The sequence below is a fragment of the Ictalurus furcatus genome, chromosome 7 (assembly GCF_023375685.1).
Source record: "Ictalurus furcatus strain D&B chromosome 7, Billie_1.0, whole genome shotgun sequence".
Classification (NCBI taxonomy): Eukaryota; Metazoa; Chordata; class Actinopteri; order Siluriformes; family Ictaluridae; genus Ictalurus; species Ictalurus furcatus.
Genome location: NC_071261.1, coordinates 14,171,479 through 14,191,867, shown reverse-complemented (window position 1 = coordinate 14,191,867; position 20,389 = coordinate 14,171,479). Strand labels below are relative to the sequence as shown.

The following is a 20,389-nucleotide window of genomic DNA, read 5'->3' as shown; positions in this document are numbered from 1 at the left end:
CATAGCACTAGAGAGCACTTTTACACGAGTACTATACAGGACAAGGACAAATAAAACAAAATCCCCTGTACCACACCGGAGCCACAGATTTTCTGCAGATTTGGGCCAAGATGCGGCGTGTAACGTTATCACAACGCGTATTCAGCCAAAGCCCTCTTAGATTCATGTGAGTTGAACATAAGTACAGCTAAAAGGTTTCATTTACAGATAAACATCACTGCGAAAGACCATGCAAAACAACTTTGTGCAATTGCAATTTCGCCAAATCAAGTAGTTTTCCACAAAAAAGCACAAAAAATTCACAAATTGCATTGTAAATTTTTGAAAAAAGCCGCCACAAAATCAAGCATTTTTTGCTGCAACAATCACAAAATTCCGCAATATTCTGATTGACTTTGAATATGGTGTACAGAAAGATAATATGAAAGGGATAAAGCTTAAAAAATCTCTTAGCTGTAGTGTTTTTGTGTGTGTATATATATCCTCCAGTACTCCCGTTCATGAACCAACATGAATGGATACCCCTGTTGAGTGCCAGTTGGAGTGTTTCATAGACATCAATAAATCTTATTGAGTGCAGCCAGTGGTCAATAGCTGCCAGAGTAAAGATACACTATAGCTGAAATGCTACACAAAGGCATGAATGCAGCATCATAATCATGCTCACAGTTCCAGTGAAAGGACTGGCATCAAACACGATAGCCCCGAACTGAATAAGGTACAGTATGTCTGGGTTCGTGGGTGGCTTTGTATTTCTGAAAACATCTTATTGCCCTCAAAGGAATTACACGACCTCATGCCTGTATGCCTGTTGAAGTGTGTGTGCACATGTTTCTTTGCTAGACCCCTAGCAGTGGCTTGACCTCATGGAAATGGAAAGTACGGCTTTGGTCCATTGAGCTCGCGCTGGGATGTGATTTAGGAGACAATGACCCGCACCCCTGCCTCCACACTGACTGACCCCTTCCACCGACCTCTTCTCTCAATTTCACTTACGCATAATTAGCCGCGTTGGATGAAGTGGGTCATTATGTGATAGCATTTCGTTCCGTCTGCGTCATTTCACGCCAGAAAGCGCTTTTTCTGGAGGATTGGGGGAGTTAAAAGACGCGCGCGCACACTGGAGTCGTGGAGAGCAACTTTATTCTCACGGAAAGCAAGTTCTGGGAGGGAAAAGCCCAATAAGCCAACCCTCCTCTCTCTCTCTCTCTCTCTCTCTCTCTACTACGTCTGTCACCCTGTTTCTCCGTCAGTTCACTTAGTTAGTCAGACTTGTGGCTGCACTTCGGCGGCATCAGACGGCGGCGCGCAACAGAAGCGGACGCTGCGCACAAAGCAATGATGAAGGTCAGTAAACCTCATAAACATGCCAGGGTTATAATGAGGAATTAAGACGTGGAGGCGACCTACTTATCCGATTCCGATTCATCACATTATAGGCTATTTCTATCAAATGTGATATATTTAAAGCAAATAATAATAATAATAATAATAATAATAATAATAATAATAATAATAATTGAACATCTGTATGTGTCCTGCAGACTCAGTTGAACTTTTGTTTGTCGGTTTAAGCATCAAAATAATATCGAAATATTTTCTGATGATATTATAGCGACGATACAATACACAGTACGCTCTTTAAACCTATTATCGAATTAAAGAAAACTTTTATTTATGTAAATATGTTCCTAGAATTTTGATTTCATCATCATCATCGTCATCATCATCATCATCATTATTATTATTATTATTATTATTATTATTATTATTATTATTATTATCAAAATTATATCATGCATGCTATGTTTACATTCCCATCACATTATAGTAGCGGAGATCAGCTCTAAATGGCACACACACATAGGAGAGCTTTATCAAATAAACATCAGTGTTTAAGTGGATTACAATAAGAAGCCCCGAACTCTCTCTCTGTACGCTGTAACACATCCCATCGCTGATGCAGGCTATTAAACATGTAATCAAACATTTCGATTCCTCCCTCGCTCTTTCTCTGTGTCTCTGTGTGTCTGTGTGTCTCTGTGTGTCTCTGTGTGTCGGTGTAGCCGTGCTCGGGGCTGATGCGGTTCCGCTGGGCGCTCTTCGCCAGCGCGTGTCTGCGGATGGTGAGCGCGGACTGTGGCTCTGATTGCGCCTACTGCTCTGTGCACCTGCGCCTGCAACAAACACACGCCAACTCTGTAGTAAGTCTGTCGACACTCTGCGTCTGTGCGTGTGCACTACTCTATAGCGTTAAAACAGCAATACTTACTCCTCAAAACGCAAACACACAGACAGCTGGGTGGGAAGCAATAATAATAATAATAATAATAATAATAATAATAATAATAATAATAATAATATGCACAGCATAATGATTATATCGTTATATATTATATCATTTTTAGCACAAGTATTTAAAATTCTATAAAAGGTCTATTGTTTATAGTATTGTACTCCCCCTTACCACAATGAAATACATCATTCTGTTTGAGAACGCAATTCTCTGATTCATGGCGTTCTTATCAGAAATTAGATTAGAAAGTTAATCCAAAAAAAAAAAAAGGCTGATGTGTATTGATATTACATCCATTAATGCCACAAAAGAAATATTGTCTGTGATTTATAGATTGTGTAACATTTTCATGCTATGGCATGTTTCCTGAATCAGTTCATGGTGCTTGATGATGTAATGATCAAAGATACCTTAAAACTGTTTTGGAGTGCTTCATGACAGAAGATTTTGTATGTGTTTGTGTGTGTGTGTGTGTGTGTGTGTGTGTGTGTGTGTGTATTTGGATTTTAAAATATTTAGTTGCAAAAAATATTAAAAATATTTAGTTGCATTCTTTCTATTTCTTCTATTTCCTCTTCGGAAACAACTGACATTGTAATCCCATTATAATGGAAAGGGCGGAAAAAGCCTTTCTCCATGTTTCCAAAAACAAAATACAGATGAAAAAACAGAGGAGTTAAAACACTATAATTTGAGTTTTAGTTCAAGTGTACGTATTATATTAATATGTATCGCAATAGACAGTACAATGCAAAAAAAGGCTGTATGTTAGATTTTCTAAAATTATTCTCACTGCATTAAAATTCATATGGTTTGTCAAGAGCTTTACTCTGCCTCCCACCCGCACACGCTTACTCATTACACATGGCACACTGCTACATAAAATAGAATGCAGTTAGTCATGTCTAATATTGACTCTGATGTTGGTAAGAAACAACCATCAACACTGATGTGTCTAATTATGCCAGAGTCAGATAGTGTTGGTATATACATGCATTTGTAAGACCAAAGACTGCAGGTGGTATGTATCTCATAGACCATATTTATGTGTTTTGTCAGGAATGCGTGTTGCAATGTGAAGGTCATCTTTCCACTGGTGGCTCTTGGGCTACATGTCAAGATTTCCTGCAGACAACTGAAAGCACTCCTGAAGCAGGCCAAGCATCCATAGAAACCTATAGCCTACCCCAACAACACCATGAGGAGAAAAAATATGGCGGCTTCATGAAGCGATACGGTGGTTTCATGAAGCGTTATGGAGGCTTCATGAAACGGTACGGGGGCTTCATGAAAAAAGCGGCAGAGGTTTATGGGCCGCAGCCAGATGACATAGACCAAGGCAGAGAAATCCTGTCTAAGAGCGACATGGAAATGCTGGCCAATCTGGTTGATGATGATGCAGAGAGGGAAGGGCCTGCAACGAAGGACATCCTTAATGCAAAGGGAGAGGTTGATGAGTTAGAGGGCATGGTAAAGCGCTATGGTGGCTTCATGAGAAGGGGTTATGACTCCGGGGGTGGGGCAAAGCCGCTACAGAAACGCTATGGTGGGTTTATGCGGCGGGTGGGCAGGCCAAATTGGGGGGAGGAGCCTAGATTTTATAGAGGTGTCTTTAAACGTTCGGCACAGGAGGAGGAAGAGCAAGAGAAGTCATCAAATATGGTCAAGAAATATGGGGGTTTCCTGGAATACTGATGTCCTTGCAGATTGTGGTTAGCTGTTGATATTTATGTTCTATCACACTTCATCTGTTAACTGTTAAAGGTTCTTTGTAATCACGGCAGACAAAATTACATGCTTATAATACACTTGTGCTGACACCATTTGAATAATTTGCTTGTAATATCTTTGCAGTGCTAAACATTTTCAGAATTTGAAATAAAAACACTTTCAAAAGTATATAGTGGATACTGGAATTCATGTTTCATAGATGCAAGCCTGTGTGGCAGATTCAGACAACAGATCAAAGTTTGATCACTTACGCTGGTCTGGCCTACCTTCATTTGTTCCTTTTCCCCATTTCCTTGGCAGCATTACAGATAAAGTTCTCTACACCAAATTTACTTAGAGATTGATCCAGGAATATGTCTCTAATTTACCAGCGCAACAGACTTAGTGGTGTAAAAGTCTTTTTTTAAAGAGGGATTTCCCCACACAGCCGTGTTTCTCATAGTGGGTTGTTCTGTTGACTGTTTAAATTTGTTATATGCTGTGCAGCTTGAATAAACTGCTCGAAACTGCAAAACAATGCCTCTGTGTTTCAAAATGCCTCTGGTTTGTAACAGTCTAAATTTACTGATTCAGAGATACATCCTGCCGCATCTCTGAGAGGTGCTTCAACCTACCATTACGTAGCTATAATTAGTACTTTTATCAGAGTGCTTCAAGATGATGTTTTTCCCATTAATGTATAACCTACACAGTAGATCAGCATCTGCACCTTAGGATGGACAGAAATAATAGAAATCTTTATGATTATGATATTAATAATAATGATGTTTTCTGTGTTTGATTATCTGTTCATTTTATAACAATATAACAATGAACAATACATCACATCATTGTAATGGTCTAAAGGGCAGCTGGGTTTCTTACATATAGCTACATGATGTTTATTCAATAAAAGAAGTAAACATTTTTACAGCAAGCTATTTTTTTTAATACAAAGTTCTGTAAATGTTAATGCAGTTACCTTATATTTGATGAACTTAAAAAGTAGGGAAAATAGTAATTGTGCCATTTGCAAAGGAATGGATAGCCTACTAAGTCAGTCCTTAACACCCCCCTTTTCCTGATATCACAGCTTGCAAGCTCTTTTTGTAGCCAGCTAGGAATCTTTCTATTCTTGTTTTTATGAATTTTCAAAGACAAATCTTTGCAGAACATTTCTAGCTGTGAAATATTCTAGGACCATCTTGCATGCACAGCATGTTTAAGATTTTAAGAATTTCAATTATACTCAAGTCAACGGACTGAGGGCCGTTTCAAAAGCTTCACCTTGCATTTCCTTGAATTAGGTCATGATAGATTTTGAGACATGTTTTGGACCATTGTCTTCTTGTAGAAGCCATTTCTTTTGAGCTTCAGTTTCTTGATTGTTATATACTAAAATCCATTCTTTCATCTGCCTGTGCAATGTATCCTGTGACACTGGCTGCCACACAACCCTAGTATAATAGAATCACCCCATGCTTAACAGTTGGCAAGGTGTTATTTTCATCAAATGCTATGGACAAAAAAAATCAAATCTTCAACTGAGAGCTAAGGGCCAAGAGCTCTGGGCCAAGGCCTACTTATTTGTAAGGCAATATAGTTAACTGAAGTGAAAAGGCAGAGTGAGAAGGTAACAGTTCAATCCACTTCTAGAGCATGCTTATATGATAGCCTGCTCACCTCTATAGTAGGCTGATGTCATAGTTCACTGGGCTGATCCATTCTGTGATAATATAGAGAATGGTAAAAAAAAAAAATCCCAGTGTATGTACCTTTGGCATCCGACCTGTGAAATATTGCTTCATAGTAATTGCTTAGATATTGCTTCACAGTCTGATTACAATATTTAATCAGATGATCCATCTGCAGGTACCCCAAGGTTTGTATGTGACTTTCCTGGGGTTGCTAATACAATTAATTCACCAATTACTGTACATAGGTATATACAGGAGGCCACCCCAGAATAATAGCTTATATAATGTCTGTCCAGGACTCTCTTAGAACAGGACACCAGTAGTTTTCACCTGCTCATTGTTCTTATGCTCACACCTTCTGAAAGAGATAACAGAGAGGGTTAGCATCTGTCAATCTCTAACGATTTTGCTTGCCCTTCTCTTCAACATTGTCCTTAGGAAAGGTGTATGGGATGCCACGTACCACACTAGTGGTACTTGTTAATGTGTGGCTCACTTATCTTGTCAGAGCTTATCTTGTCCTTAGTACTGATCCCTGGAAGTTCAGTTATGACAGTACTCTAGGATAAGGCTTGGCATCACATGTATATACCTCATATATTTAACCTGCAACACCTCCCAAAAAATTTTAGTTTATCTTGAGTGTGTCTTGAGTATGTCTTGAGTATGTTGTGGCTTACAAATAGGTAACAAGAGGTGGTGGTTTCTATACACTACCCAGACTGCATCTTTAATTAATATATCAAATTAATATGCCAATTTGCCTTATTTCTCTCTCTCTCTCTCTCTCTCTCTCTCTCTCTGTATATATAACCTATGTATCCTGTAACCAATAACCGATATCCTTATCTCTGTTGCTATCTTAGACTTTATGATGCATACTGACCTTTCTGAATAAGGACATTTAAAGACATTATCCAAGTGAATTGAAATGCTCATGTTATAGCCTATACACAGGGAATAATAACTGAGTTATAAATTGGTCACCTTTGGTTGCTGTTATCATAAATAATAGTACTTTTAGTAATGTCACCCAAGGACTTTGTATGCCCTTACACATAACAGTATGTCACAACACTGACATGGTCTAATTTGCATGGCTCATCCAGCAACTTTACAGCCCTTTTCCTTTTGCAATTTAAAGGCAGCAAATAGTACTGTGTAAAAGCCTTAGACACATGTAAAGAAATAAAAGTTTGATACACTAAAAAAAATAAATTTTGAAGAGCAGTAAACTGTAATAAGAATTATTAAAATAGTAATATTTGGTATAACAACGCTTTTTTGGTATAAATACACTTTATGCAGTATTCTAAGGAAATTGGCTGGTGAGTATCTTTGAGAATCTGTCACAGTTTTTATGGGGACTGTCATCACAAGCTGATGGCCTTCATTATGTTTTTTTTTATGAAAAGTGGTCTGTGATGTTGCTTTCTTTACTGACATTTTCTTAACATTTTTGTTGGAAAAATAATGTTTCGAAATCTACATTTTTTTTTTACTGACTCAATAACACAAAATAAACATTTAAGATAAAAATTAGTATTAAAAAACATTTGAGTGCATAAGAACTTTGCACAGCACTGTACCTAAGTGAACTTATGTATTAAACACAAAGAAAGACTTTTGTTTTTCATTTTATATACCACAATAAAGCAGTTACTGAAGAGGAATAAATAAATAAATACATAAATAAATATGAATGAATTAATATAAACCACTTTATCCTGGTCTGTGACATAGTGGCTCTGCATAACACTTGGAAGGAGGTGGGAAGACACCATGAATGGGATGACAGTTTTATAAAGAAATGGACTAATAAGTTCTTCTAAGCATCTTGGGGACCTTGCAGCAGTTCAAGAAGTTTCGAATGAGAACTATGGTCTATTGAGCTTTCTTAGCTAAGAGACTATGTCCTCTATCTAAAACTTATCCATTTTAAAAAGTCTTAGGTTTTATCAGTGTGTGGCTAACAGTACACTAGTACATCAACAGATGACTCTGTTTGTTGTGTCTTAGTGTGCTGTGTATAGTTTATTTCGTTTATTAATATTTGCCACTGTATAAGTACACCAAAATTTCAGACTTGATCTTTGTTTTTTAACCCCCTGGAGTCGAGACTTTTTGAGTCGAGTTGATTTTTTTTTAACTAAAGATCAAAAGGTTAAACAATAAAGACAATTTTTCACAGCCTTCTTTGCTCTTATTTACCAAGTGTGCCAATATTAGTGGAAGGTATTGTATGCAATTTGGGGAAGGCAGCCAAAGCTACTGCATACACCAGTATATACACATTCTTCATTATTTATTTATAAGTAAAACAAAATTTTTGGTGAGCAATAATATGTGGCTGTACTTTTAAACATTAAGACAAAACCCCCCCACAAATTTTAAGTTGTGAAGGTGTTGGCATTCCAAAACTGACAGCAGACAAAGTTTTAAAATGTCTAAATGACCTAATAAAATACATTAATATAAAGAAACAGGACTGAATTAATCAGCGGTTATTTCCCCACCAAATGTTAGAACAAACAGTGATCAAATTGTGAGTGAAATTTACCTCAGGTAATGAGACAGAGACTGATGTAGATGCTGATAATCAATGTGACAATTCATTTCCCATTGTAAAGCAATAATTCTAGAAATCTGACAGTGTTGTTTTTTCCCTATAAGTAGATTGGGTTATAAATGTAAAGGTAGCTGGGGTGTCTGTCAGCGTATTCTGAGTTTAATTTTTAAATGTGATTTTTCTCCATTTTCACTTTTGGAGTTAATCAGATTTTTAACATTGCTTCGGGTTGAGATGCATGCAAATGGAAAGCATATTTCAGTTCAGGAAAAGAAAAAGAAGACTTTATTTGCCACATATACATTACAGCAAAACTCTCTTTTTTTTGTATACCCCAGCTTGTTAGGAAGTAGGGGTCAGAGCACAGTGTCAGCCATGATAAGGTACTCCTGGAGCAGATATGGTTAAGGACCTTGCTCAAGGGCCCAACAATGGAAGATTGGTGGTGCTGGGGCTTGAACTTCAACCTTCTTTTCAATAACCCAGAGCCTTAATCGTTGAGCCAACCTACCAAAACCTGAAGTGTTAGCATTGCATATAGTAGAAAATGTACAAATATGACCATGTGAAGGGTTTTCTCAAGCTGCCATACATTTCATTTGCCCTACCTATTTTAAACCAATCTCTTAACCATCTTTTAACCTGTTGGATTATTTTAAATATGAGACTCACTTTTTTTAGTTTTCAACTTGGTTTGTAGTTAAAAGAATAATTCAAATAAAACATGGCCTGAAACGGACAGGTTTCTGACCACAGATTTCGGTCCAGTGTGTTTACTGTCTGTTAAAAAAATTGCATTTGCCACATCCTGAACGGTTACATGCAACTGCTCTTGAGCCACCTGTCAACATGGGTCACTTGGAATTAGCTGCACCTTCTTCGCCCAAAAGGAAATCTCTCTGTATTAACCCTAGACCATGTATTTTTAACTTACTTAACCCTCTGGAGTTAAGTAGGATATTTTTTGAATATTTTGTAATATACCATATACCAGCTTAAAAATGTTTTTAACTCAAGTGTTTGGTATCCCTCCTTTCAGCAGAACCTCAGCTTTTAGAATGTTTTTTTTTTTTTAAAGATATTGTACTGATGTAACAAAATCCAAAAACCCACAAAAATATCGCCTATGAAAACATTTTCATTTAATAAATGAGTCTCTGTATAATTTTTCTCAATTGGAGTAATTTGTTCTTTTTTTTTACATTTATGATTAGTATTTTTTTTCATTTTGAGGAAAACTTCAACAACTTACAACAATTTAGTTTATTTTATTCATTTAACTTAAATAACTTACTTTAAATAATGAATACGCTTGCGAACAAAGGTTTTCATACCCTTAAGGAAAAACCAAGAAAGTTTAATAGTGTGTTACAAATGTTCTATCATTCTATCATTATCCCAGTTAACAAAAAATGGTCAAATAGAGTATGTTAAGATATCGATAGTCAAAATATCATCAAAATGACATTAATAATCAGTTAAAATCTCATTTTATGAATGTGATGTATTCTAAGATGCCGTTTGAACACATTATAGATGTAACACACTGCATTTTACAGTCAGGTTGAAACTGAGAGGCACACAGCAAAACCTTGTCAACTTTTGGTTCTTGTAATTTATAATATTTTTCTCTGATGATAAACTGTAAACTATTCATACCTCTTCTGTTTTCACCCAGAAAACATGCTAGATTAGTAAACAGCTTTGTTGCGTAGCTTACTAAATCATTATCAGCAGGCGGAGCCAGAGAAGTGTACAGAGTGGCACTAGACACCCCTGGCATCCGATTGGCCACCCCAAGTGCCACTTCAACATTTTATTCGCTACTTGTAGTTGCTGATGCTGACTGACGCATCATTTCACCTCTTGTCGAAAGAAGAGGGTTTTTTTTTTTTTTGACGTTCACCGGCAGCATGTGCAGTTTTCAAATCAAGGACCAGCCTAGGATGAAAGAATATTGTTGCAGGATACCATAGAATAAGAAAACATCACATTTGAAGTAAGTTTTTACGGTTTAGCATCAGCTTTGTTTGCTGAATAACTTTTATGAGATGCTGTGTGAGTTAATAAGGCTCCAATAGCCTACCTGTAATGTTAGGACGGCACATATAAATGAGGCAATACAAGCGTGGTTCCGGTTACTTTCCTTTTATTAAACAACATCAAGTTAACATTTAGCAGTTTGAAATCAATTAGCTAGCTCAGCTACTTCAGTTCAGAGGAGGGCTAGCAATGATCAAACTGCTAACTTAGACTGGTAGGTGATTTTAATGTAGCCTACAGTTATGAAAATGAGGATTTGTAATTAAGATAAAAATGTTGGTAATTGGATGATTTAACTATATGTAACCATAGCCTGTCATATTTTTGCACAGGATCAGTTAAACATGAAAAGAAAGGGAGAGATATCAGTTCTTTTTAAAGAAGCACAAACAGGCAGATCAGGTGCAAACAGCCCTTGTCTGATTGATGTCTGCTATATCTAATTGCAGTGTGTATGTGTGTGTGTGTGTGTGTGTGTGTGTGTGTGTGTGTGTGTTATTACTATCGATACCAGAAATGTTTGGTCCCCAAGTGGAAAACAGCTTATAAATCATACTAAATCATACACACTATTTTTTTGTTTGTATGTAAAAATGCATTTTTCTGATGTTTAGGTGATGGATAGTTTTAGGGGATAGAAAATACAGTTTGTACAGTATAAAAATCATTATGGAAATTCCCCATAAAACATGGAAGCCCAACATTGTGTGTGTGTGTGTGTGTGTGTGGACCCCCGAACGTTCAGTGGTCACCCCATGTATAAAACTCTAGTTCCGCCACTCATTAGGTTCACATGGGCACCAATAATCCAATATTAATCCGATTAAGACCATACTCTGATTAAGAAACTACCATGTAAACAGCAATTTTTTATTACCTTAATCCGATTAAAGTCATACTCGAAGTAAACACAAATTGAATTAAGACATGTGAAGTATTCCTGTTTTAATCGCATTACCGTAGTGTATTACAGACATTTAAACACCTTAATCACACTATTAACGTCGTGTGGGAGTTTTCACCACATTTTGCGACAGGACACACACGGCAGTGCTCAACCGTTTTACAGCAAACAAGAGAGCACGGCTGCGTCCCAAACCACATACTTACCTGCTATATAGTAGGCGAAATACATGTATATAGTAGGCGAAATACATGTATTTCGGCTACTATATAATATGTAAGTATGTGGTTTGGGACGCAGCCCACGGCTTCAAGCAGTCGTCTATTTGCATGTACAGCATGACAAATAATTAACCGCACTTGAAGCGTTCGTAAAATTAAAAATAAAAACACACAAAACTGTATACGGTACCATAGCGAAGACGAACTGTATGTTGATCCGTGAAATTCTGGAGGGAACGTCGGACGGCGTGGCGCGGTGACGTAATGACGTGTGTCATTAATCGATCTATGTTCTATAACACGTAAAACCTGAACATGAAAGGAATATTCTAAAAGCGACTCGTGTAAACACCTTAATCACAATATTGTCTTATTCAGAATAAGGTCAGTAATTAGATTACTGCTGTCCATGTAAATGTAGTCACTGATTATTAGGTGAAAGGTGTGTACGCTACAGATTCACAGCTCAGTGCGTCTCGGCACACAAATAGTTAACAGGTGACCGCGCCTTCCACATCCTGTACCGTTACCGAGCACGCTGCACTAATACCGACCTTTGTATTGGAGGTAAACATGTAATTGATGTTTTAGCGACCGAAGGTCGACTGTTTACTGCTTGTTTACCTACAAAAGCGAATGAACGCGGCGGTGGACTCATGGCCTGAGGTGATTCAACTGACTGAACTGCATGTACTGAGTGAAACTGTAAGCTTACTGTAAACACAAAGCTGCTTCTTCACTCAGACTCACTCCTTGTGTCCAGACCTCGCTCTTTTTCCGCCATGAACTTCTTCTTAGAGACTCTGAAGGTTGTCGGGTTGTCGGTGGTCTACTACCTGGAGGCGTTTTTCCGGCTGTTTGTGCCGGCGCGGAGGAAGAGTGTTGAGGGAGAGGTGGTGTTGATGACCGGAGCTGGATCTGGACTCGGCCGGATCATGGCGCTGGAGTTCGCGCGACTCGGCGCGCGCCTTGTGCTCTGGGACATCGACGAGGCGGGGAACCTGGAGACCGCGCGCCTTGTCAAGGAAACACACGGCGCGCGAGCGCACACCTACACCTGCGACTGCAGCAGCCGAGAGGAGGTGTACAAAGTGGCGGACCGGGTAGGGACACACACTACTGTCTGTACATTTGTAATACTGTCGCTAAATACGGCTTTACGACTAACCTAAACCTGTTTGGTTGCTGTTTTAATCTAAAATCATTTGCATTTCATGTAAAAGGCCCATCTTTTACAAAAAAAATAAAAATAAAAATAAATCCATACAAGGTCAAATTTATCTGCACTTATCTGTAATTGGATATTCAACCCTCACAGAGAAACAAATACTTACCCACACACAGAGACACAAACAGAATTTTTGAAAGCGTGAAACCTTAAACGTTAAACCTTATGTAACAAGAGGCCTTAATCTCACTCCAGAACATAAACACAACAGGCTATAGGTCTAGAAGCAGAGATACAATGCAGATAAACCAGAGAAGTCCAGTTACCCTTGGCTTACTACTTACAATTCAAAATAAAGTGCACTAGAAAGTAAGTTTTAAGTAACTCATTAAGGTATTTGAGCACTCATCTGAGGATTTTTTTTTTACCCCTTTCAGTTCAGTACTACTAGACAGAGGCAAGGCTAGAGAGGAAATGAACTATAACTACTTGGCCTGCAATCCTGAGCCAGATATTAGAATAGTTGCATTAGGTTTATAAAATAAATATATACTGATTGGGTCCATGAAATTTAATTTATATTTTGAAATGTATGCTACTAGACATGACATGGATGACTGAACCCAGACATATTTTAACATAACTGATTTCTCATTCACAAACATATAAAATAATGTTGACATCGCAACTGGCACATAAAATACAAAAACCTCTTGATTCTAAACACAGCTAAATTGTACTGGAGAATAGAGCTCTTATTAATGAAAGCATTAAGCCACTGTTGTCCAGTAACAGATAGATAAAGCTGATAGAATTTGCTTGGCTTTTTAGGTCAAACGTGAGGTGGGTGACATCACTATTCTGGTGAACAATGCCGGCATTGTCACAGGGAAAAAGTTCCTGCAATCTCCAGACTCGCATATAGAGAAGACTATGGAGGTCAACAGCATGGCCCATTTCTGGGTGAGTTACTATGACATAACCTTTCAGTCTCACTTTCTTCTCCACATACACACCTGTATAATTACACTATTTACTGCAACTACAAGCACAGGAAAATCTTGTGCATCACAATGATCTTGCTTCTTTCTTTAGACGTGCAAGGCTTTTCTCCCAGCGATGATTGCTGCAAACCATGGCCATGTGGTCAGCATAGCTAGCTCAGCTGGCCTTATCGGTGTCAGCGGACTGGCAGGTATACGCCCACAACACAATTTGTGTGACTGTAAACACTGACTTCACCCTTATTTAACAATTATCCAGTCTAACAGGTGTGTGTGTGTGTGTGTGACAGATTACTGTGCTAGCAAGTTTGCGGCAGTAGGCTTTGCAGAGTCCATGGCTCTTGAGATGTTGGCTATTGGCTGTGATGGAGTGAAGACCACGATAGTGTGTCCCTTCTTCATCAACACTGGAATGTTTGATGGAGCTAACACAAAGTAAGACCCACAAAAAGTATTTCAGTTTGTAAAACATTTGTTTGGAGACAGATGGAGTGCAGTTAGGGCTGAGCGATATGACAAAAATATCATTGCGATACTTGAGGACATTTATACGACACATGATTCATATTACGGTATATAATTTAGCTAAGAAACTGTCTGCAAAACAATAGTAAAATAAACAAAATTTAAAAAAAACTTTTGACAATACTTTTTTTAATGCCTACAAAGACAAAGAAGATAAAAAAAAATTATATCAAATCAACGACATCAATTTAGTACCATTTAATTTGTAATTATTAAAAAAGTTTTGAATAATACATCACTATACCACCGATATCTCAGAAAAGTGTATCACGCAATCGTTTATCACAATATCAATATATCGCCCAGCCCTAAGTGCAGTCACCATGTTTTATGTGGGAAAAAATTAGAATGCTTGCTAATACACAAGAATGAGAAGTTTTACATATGTTAGTATTTCATTTGGGCTTATTTTCAAATACCTTCATTCAGCTTTTTAAAATAGACAAAATGACAAAAGAGAGCCGGAGGCATATTGTGTTACTAGCCCAGAGTAATGTCTGAGATGCCAGTTTTTATTTGAATGATCAGTGTGTGTTTGTTAGATGTCGCAGAGGTGTGTGTTGCAAAAATGACAGCAAGTGAAAATTTCTTGAATATATTCAAATCTATCTGGTATTAGCTGTTATAAAATTACAATATACCATATGTTCTCAGCAAAAAAAGAAACGTCCTCTCACATTCAACTGCTTTTATTTCCAGCAAATTGCTTAACATGTGTAAATATTTGTATGAACATAAAAACATTCAACAACTGAGACATAAACTGAACAAGTTTCACCGACATTTGACAAACAGAAAGGGAATAATGAGTCCCTGAACAAAGGAGGGGGTCGATATCAAAAGTAAGTCAGTATGTGGTGGCCTTCAGCTGCTTTAAGTACTACAGTGCATCTCGTCATCATGGACTGCACCAGATTTGTCAGATCTTGCTGTGAGATGTTACTCCACTCTTCCACTAAGACATTTACAAGTTCTCCATCATGTCTGGTTACATGTAACTTTCCACTGTGAGGACGATCAGCTGTCCTTCCTGTCTCCCAGCAGCACTGTCTTAGGCGTCTTACATTACAGACATTGCAGTTTATTGCTCTGGCCACATCTGCAGTCCTCATGCCTCCCTGCAGCAGGCCTATGGCATGTTCACGCAGGTGAGCAGGAACCCTAGACATCTTTCTTCTGGTGTTTTTCAGGGTCAGTAGAAAGGTCTCTTTAGTGTCCCAAGTTATTGTAACTGTGACCTTAATTGCCTACCGCCTGTAAACTGTTCGTGTCTTAAGGACTGTTCCACAGGTGCATGTGCAATAATTTATGGTTCATTGAACAAGCATGAAAAACACTGTTTAAACCCTTTCCAATAAAGATCTGTAAAGCTTATTTGGATTTTACAAAATTATCTTTAAAATACAGTCTCCTTAAAAAGGGACGTTTCATTTTTTTGCTGAGTTTATTTTCATTCGTTAAGATATATATATTTTGCAGTATGTGTATGACTCTGCATGTTAGAAGATCAAGCTACATTGTGGCTGCTCATATTAATTATCATGCATCCAGTAGAAATATTTATGAAACCATGGTCTATCCCAAACACCGTTGTGAGCTAGCTTCTTTATTAGAAGTTATTAGAGCAAAAAAGAGTAATCGAGGAAACCTAAGATAATGTGAAAGTTGAACATAGATATTGGGCCACAAAGAAGACTCACTAGTTATGAAAACTTCATTTCACCCTAATCATAGCCTAGTTAGAATATAGCTAATAGACTACTAACTAACTACCAATTTGTACTATATGAGAGAACTCTTTACATTATCAAAAAAAAAACTACTTAACCTGACAGGGATATGACTTTACATCGTAGTACAGATGCTCTCAGATATCCAGTCTTAATATACCTTATGAACAAACTAATGAAATTAACATTTCATGAATTCCCTGAATCAAAGAGGTCAGGTCTGTGAGATAAAAATACAGTTGTGAAATTTTAAGGACCAAGAAATGGAGATGTACTTTAATAATTATTCTACACATACTGTGTGTTAACGGATTACAATGACTCCTAATGGGAGTTTGTGTATTTTTGTAGGTGGCCGAGACTCATGCCCATTTTAGAGCCGGATTACGTGTGTCGAAAAATTGTTGATGCTGTTCGGAGAGACCAAGTCTATCTATATCTGCCTCGTAGCATCTATCTATCCATCGCTCTAAAGAAGTAAGTCAGATTTACGCTTTAAGTCATTCCAGGAATCAACCTACACTGCTTTGTGCACTGCGTGTACCCAGTATTTGTACAGTGTATGCAGGATTCTGTTCGTCTATACTCTGTATGTTTGTGTGTGTGTGCCCATGTACACACACATACCTCTCTCTGCTGCTTATGCTTAAATCTCTTTGAACTCAAGCATAATTGTGCCATAATTTAAGAATTTAATTAGCGAGACCAGACTATGATGCCATAATGGATAAACCACTTACGTCTGACTGATCTTGTGCCAAGTTTCTGCTGAATTGTTATTTGCGTTTGTATGAGTGTGTGCACGCATGTAGGAGTGTTGATTATACTACGTCTTTTTGGTATACAGTTTAGCTTTAAGATCAGGAATTGGCATACGATGCAACAACGCCCAAAATACTACAACAAAAATGCACCAGAATAGGGTATAGGGTTTTATTCTGGTATAGAATGTTTAACACTAAGTACCCTTTAGAAAGCACACTGGTGGTCAGAACTAAATTGGAAAAAGGTCAATCAGTTATTCTGTCTCTACAGTGAGGGAAAAAAGTATTTGATCCCCTGCTGATTTTGTACGTTTGCCCACTGACAAAGAAATGGTCAGTCTATAATTTTAATGGTAGATTTATTTGAACAGTGAGAGACAGAATAACAACAAAAAAAATTCAGAAAAACGCATGTCAAAAATGTTATAAATTGATTTGCATTTTAATGAGGGAAACAAGTATTTGACCCCCTCTCAATCAGAAAGATTTCTGGCTCCCAGGTGTCTTTTATACAGGTAACGAGCTGAGATTAGGAGCACACTCTTAAAGGGAGTGCTCCTAATCTCAGCTTGTTACCTGTATAAAAGACACCTGTCCACAGAAGCAATCAATCAATCAGATTCCAAACTCTCCACCATGGTCAAGACCAAAGAGCTCTCCAAGGATGTCAGGGACAAGATTGTAGACCTACACAAGTCTGGAATGGGCTACAAGACCATTGCCAAGCAGCTTGGTGAGAAGGTGACAACAGTTGGTGCGATTATTCACAAATGGAAGAAACACAAAAGAACTGTCAATCTCCCTCGGCCTGGGGCTCCATGCAAGATCTCACCTCGTGGAGTTGCAATGATCATGAGAACAGTGAGGAATCAGCCCAGAACTACACGGGAGGATCTTGTCAATGATCTCAAGGCAGCTGGGACCATAGTCACCAAGAAAACAATTGGTAACACACTACGCCGTGAAGGACTGAAATCCTGCAGCGCCCGCAAGGTCCCCCTGCTCAAGAAAGCACATATACATGCCCGTCTGAAGTTTGCCAATGAACATCTGAATGATTCAGAGGACAACTGGGTGAAAGTGTTGTGGTCAGATGAGACCAAAATGGAGCTCTTTGGCATCAACTCAACTCGCCGTGTTTGGAGGAGGAGGAATGCTGCCTATGACCCCAAGAGATCCCCACCGTCAAACATGGAGGTGGAAACATTATGCTTTGGGGGTGTTTTTCTGCTAAGGGGACAGGACAACTTCACCGCATCAAAGGGACGATGGACGGGGCCATGTACCGTCAAATCTTGGGTGAGAACCTCCTTCCCTCAGCCAGGGCATTGAAAATGAGTCGTGGATGGGTATTCCAGCATCACAATGACCCAAAACACACGGCCAAGGCAACAAAGGAGTGGCTCAAGAAGAAGCACATTAAGGTCCTGGAGTGGCCTAGCCAGTCTCCAGACCTTAATCCCATAGAAAATCTGTGGAGGGAGCCGAAGGTTCGAGTTGCCAAACGTCAGCCTCGAAACCTTAATGACTTGGAGAAGATCTGCAAAGAGGAGTGGGACAAAATCCCTCCTGAGATGTGTGCAAACCTGGTGGCCAACTACAAGAAACGTCTGACCTCTGTGATTGCCAACAAGGGTTTTGCCACCAAGTACTAAGTCATGTTTTGCAGAGGGGTCAAATACATATTTCCCTCATTAAAATGCAAATCAATTTATAACATTTTTGACATGCGTTTTTCTGGATTTTTTTTGTTGTTATTCTGTCTCTCACTGTTCAAATAAATCTACCATTAAAATTATAGAATGATCATTTCTTTGTCAGTGGGCAAACGTACAAAATCAGCAGGGGATCAAATACTTTTTTCCCTCACTGTATGGTTTACGAAGCATTACTGCACCACAAATGTTGACCTGCTGTATTTTTCTGCCGTGAAAGCACCACATGATCATAGCAGCGCATTACAGATCATGCGGAATCATTTAAACAGCAATTGTGGGTTTTGCAACATGGATCATCTCGAGACAGTCGTGCCGATTCCTACATCTCCTTTACCTCTCGGACAAGTCAGTCAGGTGTTTGGTAGCATGGTTTCAGTTCTTATAAAATATGAACAGTAATACTTACGTAAGCGCTGAAGTGTTAGCATACATGATGTTAGAAATACAGAATGCAAAAGCATTTTCATACAAATTACGTGGGTTATTTATATACATCAATCAAATACTCTTTTGTATTGCACACTTCTGACACATTTATGCGAATACATATATATATATATATATATATATATATATATATATATATATATATATATATATATATATATATATATACACACACACACACACTGGAAAATATATGGAAATACTGTATAAACATGATGTACAGCCATAGTAGAGAGCAGTTTGGGATTTTTATTGCTCATGCCATATACATTAAACATTTCATTAAAATGTACAGATTCATTGATTTATATAAAAAAAAATTATATCCTTGTTTTTGAATGAACATATAATAATTATTTTTCTTTCTTTTTTTTCTTACAGTATCTTGCCTGTTAAATTAGGAGTACTGCTTGGTGAATATTTAGGAGCATTTGACTTTATGGCTAAGTTCAAAGGGCATGGCAAGAAGAGCAACTGAAGTCTGAGGAAACATGAACCCCCTCCGTAGAGCTTCAGGAACATCAGCTGTGTTTTCAGTGACATTAGTTATTAATAGGATGGACCAAAGCTGCACGGAGATGAATAAAGCAATGAAGAATTATTATTTAACTATATACAAGCATGTCAATGCAAACTACTATTGGCTCTAAGCTATAACCACTCAATGCACTTAATCTGGAGAATAAATCAAATGTTCCAGTATAATAACAATGTAATAATTGTATTGTCTGTCTAGATGTGTAGAACAATACTGTTTGTATTTTATGAAGATACTAATTTGTAATCTGAAGCAGCTACAACATGTTGGTTGTAAATGTATCATGAAATAAATCTAATGAAGTTCACAGTGTGCACATATTGAATGAATAGTTTCTGTGGCTCTTTTAAAAATCATTTGAATATTGAATTTTTATTTCTTAACTAACACTAAACAGGTTTAGCAACTAAACACCATTCAGTGTGAACCCCAGTAAAGCTTATAAACCACTGATTATGTGAACATGTTGATTTATTCACCTTATAGTTTGTGATTTTGTTGTGCATTTGTTTGCTCTTCAGATTCATAGCAAGCTTCTTTAATAGGCATGGAAATTTGCTTGTACTACATCCTTGATGTGATTATTTTTTTTAAATTACACACAGACCCATGAAAGCATCTGATTTTGAGATGTTCAGCTCCTTGGTATGAAATGCTGTTTGTCATTTTCACTGAGCCTGATGAACAACTGCATGAAGCACTGCATTTCACAACCATTCATCCTCGAGATGGATCACACGCCTTCGGGGAACATTTACTCTGTACAGATGATTACTGCACCAACAATAATAGTGAACACAGAGTGGCGCAATCAAATCACACTTTATCCACCATTATGTTAATAACATACCATTACTCCGTATTCGTTCATGATAACCTATTACTATTTAAGAGAAATGTCAATGATGGCTCATTTATGTTTCAGTAGCAAATTTGGAGGCAGGGGGTTCTGTGATTGCCTTGAGTCTGAACCAGCATGCATGGTACCAGCAACGCCTTTGAGCGAAAAGTATAAGATTGTGAAACTGATAATGACTTCAAGGAATTATTTATTT

The 20,389-nt window shown here is 37.8% G+C and overlaps 2 protein-coding genes and 1 long non-coding RNA gene across 6 annotated transcripts; 2 read left to right on the top strand and 1 right to left on the bottom strand.

The window, feature by feature from the left end:
- The first annotated feature begins 1,277 nt into the window (after positions 1-1,277).
- On the top strand, positions 1,278-4,568 carry penkb (proenkephalin b). The gene is made up of 3 exons (XM_053630097.1): positions 1,278-1,347; positions 2,067-2,204; positions 3,356-4,568. Exons 1-3 carry the CDS (start codon positions 1,339-1,341, stop codon positions 3,989-3,991), a joined length of 783 nt encoding a protein of 260 aa, XP_053486072.1. The 5' UTR covers positions 1,278-1,338; the 3' UTR covers positions 3,992-4,568.
- Positions 4,569-8,534: 3,966 nt separating this feature from the next.
- LOC128609892 (uncharacterized) lies at positions 8,535-10,396 on the bottom strand. Its single transcript, XR_008386296.1, has 2 exons — positions 9,932-10,396; positions 8,535-8,779 (listed from the first exon to the last, which is right to left on the bottom strand). It is a non-coding gene; the product is annotated as an uncharacterized LOC128609892 (long non-coding RNA).
- Positions 10,397-11,746: 1,350 nt separating this feature from the next.
- On the top strand, positions 11,747-19,787 carry sdr16c5b (short chain dehydrogenase/reductase family 16C, member 5b). Of its 4 annotated transcripts, none has more exons than XM_053628749.1 (7): positions 11,747-12,106; positions 12,204-12,543; positions 13,440-13,571; positions 13,704-13,803; positions 13,903-14,047; positions 16,219-16,344; positions 19,178-19,787. In XM_053628749.1, exons 2-7 carry the CDS (start codon positions 12,223-12,225, stop codon positions 19,272-19,274), a joined length of 921 nt encoding a protein of 306 aa, XP_053484724.1. In that variant the 5' UTR covers positions 11,747-12,106; positions 12,204-12,222; the 3' UTR covers positions 19,275-19,787. The 4 variants fall into 4 exon arrangements, 3 of the variants coding, with proteins under 3 accessions (XP_053484724.1, XP_053484726.1, XP_053484725.1); XM_053628750.1 differs by having other exon boundaries at positions 12,091-12,106; positions 12,185-12,543; XR_008386295.1 differs by having other exon boundaries at positions 12,015-12,543; positions 16,202-16,344.
- The last annotated feature ends 602 nt before the right edge of the window (positions 19,788-20,389 follow it).

Coding starts and splice junctions, on each gene's coding strand:
- sdr16c5b (XM_053628749.1), top strand. CDS start 12,223: ATGAACTTCTTCTTAGAGACTCTGAAGGTTGTCGGGTTGTCGGTGGTC. Junction 13,572..13,703: donor ACAGCATGGCCCATTTCTGG/GTGAGTTACTAT, acceptor TTCTTTCTTTAG/ACGTGCAAGGCTTTTCTCCC. Junction 16,345..19,177: donor CTATCCATCGCTCTAAAGAA/GTAAGTCAGATT, acceptor TTTTTCTTACAG/TATCTTGCCTGTTAAATTAG.
- penkb (XM_053630097.1), top strand. Junction 2,205..3,355: donor AAACACACGCCAACTCTGTA/GTAAGTCTGTCG, acceptor GTGTTTTGTCAG/GAATGCGTGTTGCAATGTGA.